At 36.5% G+C, this 8,036-nt stretch overlaps 2 protein-coding genes across 3 annotated transcripts; one reads left to right on the top strand and one right to left on the bottom strand.

The window, feature by feature from the left end:
• Window positions 1-1,232: 1,232 nt before the first annotated feature.
• LOC127264785 (enhanced ethylene response protein 5) lies at window positions 1,233-5,467 on the bottom strand. Of its 2 annotated transcripts, XM_051294315.1 has the most exons (9): window positions 5,152-5,466; window positions 4,292-4,428; window positions 4,117-4,210; window positions 3,650-4,014; window positions 3,213-3,300; window positions 2,155-2,231; window positions 2,006-2,080; window positions 1,824-1,929; window positions 1,233-1,734 (listed from the first exon to the last, which is right to left on the bottom strand). In XM_051294315.1, the coding sequence occupies exons 1-9, from the start codon at window positions 5,320-5,322 to the stop codon at window positions 1,603-1,605; spliced, it is 1,245 nt and encodes a 414-aa protein (XP_051150272.1). In that variant the 5' UTR covers window positions 5,323-5,466; the 3' UTR covers window positions 1,233-1,602. The 2 variants fall into 2 exon arrangements, with proteins under 2 accessions (XP_051150272.1, XP_051150274.1); XM_051294317.1 differs by lacking the exon at window positions 3,213-3,300 and having other exon boundaries at window positions 2,155-2,226; window positions 5,152-5,467.
• A 56-nt stretch (window positions 5,468-5,523) lies between these two features.
• Window positions 5,524-7,444, top strand: LOC127264784 (uncharacterized). The gene has a single exon (XM_051294314.1). It carries the CDS (start codon window positions 5,657-5,659, stop codon window positions 7,124-7,126), a length of 1,470 nt encoding a protein of 489 aa, XP_051150271.1. The 5' UTR covers window positions 5,524-5,656; the 3' UTR covers window positions 7,127-7,444.
• Window positions 7,445-8,036: the final 592 nt, after the last annotated feature.

Raw genomic sequence — 8,036 nt, 5'->3', positions numbered from 1 at the left:
TAGTAATTTAAATGAAAGTAAATATATGCAATAAACATGTTCCGATAATTAAAATTTAGTTAAATATAAATGGTTTTTTTTTTTTATCTTTTGCTTCCTAAAAATATTCCTCCATCGTCACCAAATTTTTATAAATATATATTATTTGTCTATAAAAAATATACTCTTTCCATTTATATTAAATAACTTTTTTATTCTTTTAGTTATACTCTTAAATATTACATTTATTTAAAAAAAAAAAAAAATTCACCTCAATAACCACTCATATACTTTCCCAAATAAATACTCTTACTTATCACAATTAATTAATATAATATTAAATTAATTAAAATTCGTGCCAACTTAAAGAGTATTATTTAACCACATCATTAGCAATAAAAATATAATAGTTTTTCTTATAAAATATTAAATCAAATTACTATATAAATTAAAATTCAAATTAAAACTAAACAAACTCTAATTGTATTTAAAATTGATAATTATTAGTATGAATACAAATGTGTCATCTTCATTAGAATATACTAAAATGAAAAATGAGTCATATATCTCAATGACAAAGTAGATTTTGTGTTTTTTTTTTGATTTTACCAAAGATTTTTACTATTCAAATTCTTTTTTTTTTAATTATTTAAAATTTATCGTACATAATTACATTACTTAAATAATTTAATAAAATAAATTAACTTAGCTAATTTTCATACTATCAATATGGGTACTAAGCACCCAATTCACTCCCAAATCAAATAGTTATTTTTTTTTATATTATATTACAAATTTATTTTATATTTAAATCTAACATTTATTTATATCGCATATAAATAATTATTTAAATTTAATTTTTTATAATTAAAATATAGAGAAAATAAGAGATTGTGTTTGTTTATGGAGTTGTGATTTTGAATTTAAATTTTAAATTAAAATAATTGTTTAATATGATAAATATATTAATTTAATATTTTAAATATAAAATTAAATTATAATATAATATAACAAATAAAATATTAAGCATTTAATCCAATCCCCTTTCCCCCAAACAAACACAGTCATTGAGAGGGGTGTAAAGGATGAAAGAACAAATCAAAAATTTCAAGAAGTTGTGGGTGTGTTTGAGACCATGGATTTTTACAATTTTGTGTGGATAAATTGTTTTACTATAAACAACTGTATAAAGATGCTAGTTTAGAAGACTGAAAAAAATAAATATTGAAAAAAAATAAAAAATATTGACATAATTACTCTGGAAAAAGTAAAATTTATTTCATTGTTTATAAATCAGAACAACAAATGTCCAGTTTTTGAGAAAGAAAAACTTTTCTATACAAAAGAGAGATGCACAGTTGCAAGAAAATACTCTTCTAATTTTAGCAGGGCAAAGATAAAACACAGTCCAAAGTAAAGTGTAGTGACAGTAACAAAAATACATTCAGACATGAGCTAATCTTTACCCTTACCATCTAAAAACATATTTCCACATGTAGCTAGCATTAGGATCATCCCTAAACTTTCGGCTTCGGCGCAATGACCAAGAGCGAGGACATCGCGCATAATCAAAGGGGTGACGAGCTATAACATAGAGTATGCAAGAAGAGTATAAGTTATCGCCTATGAGCTCACCGGTTTACCGTTTAGTTTAGGGAAAGGTTCTTGTTTGCTTAAAACCACAACTTTGCTCTTGTGGGCAAAATACCCTTTCACCAAGTTCTTGTGTATAAGAATCGCCATTATGCACTCGACCTGCACCAGAGATGAAATAAGTTTTGAAAAAAGAAGGTCCCGTCAACAATGCACTAGTTGGGAGAGATATTGGCGAAAAAAATTAAAACCTCATCAACGTCCGCATCCATCTCGAGCCATTTCAGTGCTTTAACAATAACATCCAACTTGATCTGGTGTGCTTTACTTGGATCCTTCTGTTTTTGCATTATATATCTGAAGGAGAGCCAAAAAGTTAGACAATTGATCGATGTTTTGGATCTTCAGGTGGGCCAAAAATAATGGGGCTTACATTTTCTTGACCAAGCGCTGGTAAACTTGGAGTTCCAGCTTCTCCAAAACAAGGTACACGCCTGATCGTAGGAACCTGATGGGATAGTATATGGGTTTAATTTTTTCGGATTATTGAGCGCAGAACAAACTATAGAAATGCAATTTTACCTGTCCTCATGTTCATCAAGGGCATGCCTGAGAAGTCGAAGATCACCTCTTCTAAGAGCAAGTACTACATTACTATACTGCGAATGAGAAAACATGAGCATCAACAACACTCGGTATTTACAAAGAAAGTATGTCTAGGAAGAAAATGCATCAACAACAGCTTTTCTTCAAATTACAAAGCGGATATGAGAGAGAAAGATTGTTCAGTAAACGTAACCACATTAGTTAACTAGATTTATTACATTTACACCAAGGAAATTCTGTTCCGCAAAAATCAGATATTTGTTCATAGATCAGTTTGACACCAAAAAGTAACCGCATGGATTAAATGCCCTCAATTTATGTGTGCGCACACACACAAATTCTAAATTGCAGCATCAAAGTTGTGAATACATACATCTGTTGGTCCATAGACTTAAATGAAAACCATGTCCATGCCATTTTCAATGCGGGTCCTATAATTCTCCTTATGACATAAATTCATTTTCATTCGGAGGAGCATGAAAAGAAGAGAAATAATATGAAAAAATGAACCAGACAAAATCTCTCCCGAAAGTGGTTTAGGGTTTAAGGTTTAAAACATTGTAGTCTATTCAATTACCGTCACACCTAAAAGTTTAGATTTGAAAATATATGCATCATCTATTTATTAATATAATTACAAGAGTCAACCAACATGCCATTGCCATCTCATGTGTAAGGTGGATATACGACACTTACGAATTTTGCAAGTGGACGACAACAAATAGGCAGCGACAGGAATCAAATACGGAACTTCAAAGGGATACAGGACTCAAACTTAAAACCAATTGGTTGGTGATAAGTGAAGTTGCCCCACACCCTTATAAACTAATGAAGTCACAACACTTTTTTCTAATTAGGTTTATTTTTCGACATTCCTCCAATATGGGCACCACGATTTTATTTTTCTTAGGTGTGTTTTATTTAACTTTATCCAGACACACTTTATGGGATTGAATCCCAAACCTCACCATATGCTAAGGAGTGCTCAACTGTCGGTAGCTAACATATATAGAACAGGTTAGCAGATAATATACCTCATTTAAGTCAAATCTCTCGAGAAGTGATGCTTGGGGTAAGATGCCTAATGAGAGCTTCACAGGTACCAAATATTTCAATATCATTCTATTAGATCAAAAACAGTACGTTAGCAACAGTGTGCAGGAAATCATTCTCAACCACTAAACAGAAATTACAATGATAAAAATCAACTATTTTTATTTCATATTTTTCGGATACCACAACCAATTCTAGCTAAAAAGTACCTAAAACACACCCAGATTCCAAAATGTTACTATTTTTTTTTTTAAAACGGAAGGAAATGAAGGACTTCTAGCACAAATTAATTACAAATTAAAAATGGTAAGAGAATGATATGCATAATGCTTTCAAGATATTAAATAGGATTACGTGTCGTATCAGATTAATATCTGCAAACAAGAATGACAGAAAAGAAATCATGACCTGACCAGACCTTATATTTGCTTCTTTCTCTGGATTGCAATGTGTTAGCGCATACGATAACTTTTGGTCGGCAGCAAGAAAATTTTCATTGTACACCTCCAAACGACCAGTGTAATACATGTAAGTGACCTTGTCACGGACTGGAAACTCCTCAAAATCAAAAATCCTTGCAGTTTCGATACTCCTTATCACACTGCGACATAGGTGGACTGTCCCAAGCTTGAAATATATCTTAAATAGTTGGCATGTCACATATAAAGCTCCCACACGTTTTGGTCCCTTTCCAGCAAGAACGCCAAATACTTTCATGAGAAAAGAACCGGCACCTTGTAGCTTTTCCGGGGTTTTCCCAATAGAGGCCAATTCTATATCAGCCTTCAATATAACATCAATTAGTTAGATTCAAGTTACTCTTTCTACAATACATATAAATTATTTCCCCCAAAAGGACAAGAAAATCAATAAACGCTAACATACCCTCTCCGCAAGAATTCTAATTTCATATGCTAGCACATATAAAGCTTCCAATGCCCATGCTGATTCCCAGTTTCGAAATTCCTGAATAAAAGCACTACAATTCTTCGTTATTGGGAGTTACACAGATAAGCACGAAGTTTAGAAGTACAGTAAGTAAAATAGAAATATAACATACTTGGATGCTTTCTCAAAGGCTGAGTAAGACTCAACCAAATTCTTTAGCCGATAACTCTGCAAGGCACGGAAAATAGGAAGCAGAACGTCCACAAACTGAGAGAAGTTCTCTGATTGCCGTATGATTCTATTAGCATCCTAATGATAAGAATAGCAAAGTCAAAAACCCACAAGATGAGAGTCCATTCTTTTGTAAAACCGAACGTACTGAAGCAAGAAAACAATTTTTTTACGAAAATCAACATTATAGTAATTTCCTGAAAACCTAACTGCTAAAGTTCGAAGTTTTTAAGGTTCACAAACAAGCAAGTCCATCATAGATCAAATATCAAGTTTCAGATCATTATAGCACAAACAAATCCCAAGTGATTCAAATATTGAAAATATTTACATTTCAACTATCATCAAAGCGTAAAAGCTTTGTAGATTCTGAACTAAGGCTATGTTCGAATTTCAAATCGACAAACTTTTCATTTCATCAGTAATTGCAAATGCAATCCAAACCCTCCTCATTCCTTTTCATGAAAGCAAAATCAGAATGTAAAATGGCGAGCTAAAACCTAACGATTTAACCAAGAATTCTCAAATTTCCAAATTGAAATCGAACAAATCCCAATCATACAATTCCAGCATATCATACAACCTAAAATCAGTTTTTCCCCTTCTCCTACCAACAGAACACTTTGCAGCAGTTTGAAAACAATATACAGCAACTAAATTCATTAACAACTCCCTAAGACTTCTTTATTGGTGATGCCAGTAGCGAAATGCGTTAATTTTTCTGGTTCAATTCGACACTTCGACGAGGACTTCAGATGAAATTGAAGAGAAAAAAAACTTGAATTAAAGATTAATGGAAACCTGAAATGTATTGAGGGCGTCGGCGAGGGAGAGAAGGGCGGCGGAGTCGGAGGAGATGGAAAGGAGACGACTCAAGGTCTTCCCGTCTTGATACGAAACAGCATCGGAGAAGCGATTCAAATACTCCGTGATCCTCCTATGAGCTTCTCCCATGCTTATATACGCCGCCATTTTCGCCCCAACTGAAGAAAATGGGCCACGATTTCACCCGCCGGCGATTCGGCGAGAAGGAGAGAGCAGCTCTCGACGACGTCGTTTCGGCCGGGTTTAGGGTTTTGCTTCTTGAGGGCTATTTTGGGCTTCCTTTGACCCATTTAAATTGATTAAAAGAATTTATCAAAATAGAAAAGTTTAGCCGACAATATAAAGCTAATCCATTCATCCTCACGTCATCACGTGCAGAAGCAGAAAACCTCCGCCATAGCCGGACCTTGAAAGCCTCCCCCACCACACAATCTTGTTGAAGAGCCTATCGCATACCGCAAAAAAGCTTAAAAACCCTTTAATGGTGTCTGAGCCAGTCCCAATTACAGACCCGAGTAATCCAATGCCGATCCCATCCAAAGAAGACGACGACCTTCCCGATTCATCCTCAGCCCTTTTATCCCCCAATCAAGCCTACGGTTCCTCACGTCCCCTTTTCTCAAGACTGTTAGTCGTCTTCCTTCTCCTGTTCGCTTCAGTTGCGTTCTGTACGGCCATCGTCTTCGCAGTTTTGTTCTTTTCCGGTACCTCTCCTCGATCTTCACTCAGCTCTGAAATTCCACGCGATGTCTCAAGATCTCTCTCGAAGCTTAAAAAACCAGTCGTGCTGCTGATTTCCTCCGACGGATTTAGGTTCGGGTATCAGTACAAAACCGCGACTCCCAACATCGATCGGCTGATTCAAAACGGGACTGAAGCTGAATTGGGACTGATTCCAGTCTTTCCGACGTTGACTTTCCCTAACCATTACTCCATCGTCACAGGCTTGTACCCTCCCTACCATGGCATCATCAACAACCAGTTCACCGATCCGTTGACTGGGAGGAGATTCTCCATGAGCAGCCACGAGCCGGAGTGGTGGTTAGGCGAGCCGCTGTGGGAGACTGTGGTCAACAATGGCTTGAAAGCCTCGACGTATTTCTGGCCAGGCTCAGAGGTGAAGAAGGGCAAATGGAACTGTCCCAAAGGTTTCTGTATGCCTTACAATGGCTCTGTGCCGTTTGAGGAGAGAGTCGATACTGTTTTAAAATACTTCGATTTGCCTGCCGATGAAATCCCTTCGTTCATGACATTGTATTTTGAAGATCCTGATCATCAGGGCCACAATGTAGGTCCTGATGATCCTCAGATCACCGAGGCTGTTTCCGAAATCGATCTATTGATCGGGAAGCTGATCAAGGGGTTAGAAGATCGACGAATCTTCGAAGACGTGACAATCATTATGGTCGGGGATCACGGAATGGTCGGCACCTGCGATAAAAAGATCGTAGCTTTGGATGATCTCGCCGAATGGATTGACATACCCCGCGATTGGGTGCAATCCTACACTCCATTGTTAGCCCTTCACCCGCCACCGGGGAACTCGGTGAAGGACATTGCGGAGGAGATGGTTGCAGGGCTGAAGTCGGGGAAAGTTGAAAATGGCGAACATTTGAAAGTTTATCTGAAGGAGGAGTTGCCGAGCAGGCTGCATTATTCGGACAGTTATCGAATCCCTCCGATCCTCGGGCTGCTCGACGAAGGATTTAAGTTGGAGCTTACAAGATCGAAGGATCAAGAGTGCGGCGGAGCGCACGGTTACGACAACTCGTTTTTCTCGATGAGGACCATTTTTATCGCCCACGGACCTCAATTCGCAAGGGGCCGGCGAGTACCTTCGTTCGAGAATGTTCAGATATACAATTTGGTTACTTCGATATTGAACATTTCCGGAGCTTCTAACAACGGGACGGATTCGTTTCCACAGAGCATTTTGCTGCCTAGCCATTGAAGGTTGTTGTTTGATTAATTAACGATGTGTTCTACGGCTGCAACGGCGAGTTTTGGATGATGATTTAATGGCAAGACTGAGTCGATTGGGGTTGGAGTAGAGTTTGTTGTGATCGGAAACAAGATTTGGAGCATCCATGGAGTATGTTGGTTCTGTTGATTTTGTCATCACGTGGATTATGGTAATAGGTGTTGTATTGTTGTGTAATATTTGCTGTGAATTATGTTATTTGGAATTTCAATAATTGGCCTCGTTACTTTTAGGTGTTGTTGCTTGCGAGGGTTATTCTCTTTCGACATAATTAAGGATTACTAATTATTTCCTTGCGTATGTGATTAAATTAGTAGTATCATATTTTTACATTAATAAGTTACTAACTTAGTAGTATTAATTTTGTTATATTAGCTTCAGTTAATTGGGCAAAACTAGTAGAGTGTTTATTTGACTCAAACACATTATATAATTATATATAACAAAATATATTTTAATTTGATTCAATCACCACATTATATAGTTATATGTCCGATGGTTACGATATTGAATTGTACAATTCAGCACTGTACCGTCAAGACACGGTATTATCACATACACTACCCGACCCGAAAAAATATATATGAACCCAGGACCCGGACCCGATTGGATCCGGACTCGACCCGAAACTACCCGATTAGACCCGATAGTTTCAGAATTTTAAATATAAACGGGACCCGGACCCAGACCCGCCTAAACAATTATCTATTTCTTTCAAATAATTATAAAAAAATAACAATAAATAATGAGCAACAGCAGTGCTTAATGATGAAAAATTGAGTTGGAGAATGGATCCGACGAAAAAGAGGGAAGAAATCGATCAAGAACTTGTTGTCGTGGTTATGGTGTCCTGTCTGCGTGCATGGGAGGGGTTGTTGTG

Source organism: Andrographis paniculata, unplaced genomic scaffold, assembly GCF_009805555.1.
Source record: "Andrographis paniculata isolate CXL003 unplaced genomic scaffold, ASM980555v1 Contig71END, whole genome shotgun sequence".
In the NCBI taxonomy this organism is placed as follows: Eukaryota; Viridiplantae; Streptophyta; class Magnoliopsida; order Lamiales; family Acanthaceae; genus Andrographis; species Andrographis paniculata.
This window is presented reverse-complemented; position numbering and strand designations above follow the sequence as displayed.

Coding starts and splice junctions, on each gene's coding strand:
- LOC127264784 (XM_051294314.1), top strand. CDS start 5,657: ATGGTGTCTGAGCCAGTCCCAATTACAGACCCGAGTAATCCAATGCCG.
- LOC127264785 (XM_051294315.1), bottom strand. CDS start 5,322: ATGGCGGCGTATATAAGCATGGGAGAAGCTCATAGGAGGATCACGGAG. Junction 2,232..3,212: donor AGAGATTTGACTTAAATGAG/GTATATTATCTG, acceptor TCTCATTCGCAG/TATAGTAATGTAGTACTTGC. Junction 2,081..2,154: donor CTTGATGAACATGAGGACAG/GTAAAATTGCAT, acceptor CTATCCCATCAG/GTTCCTACGATCAGGCGTGT.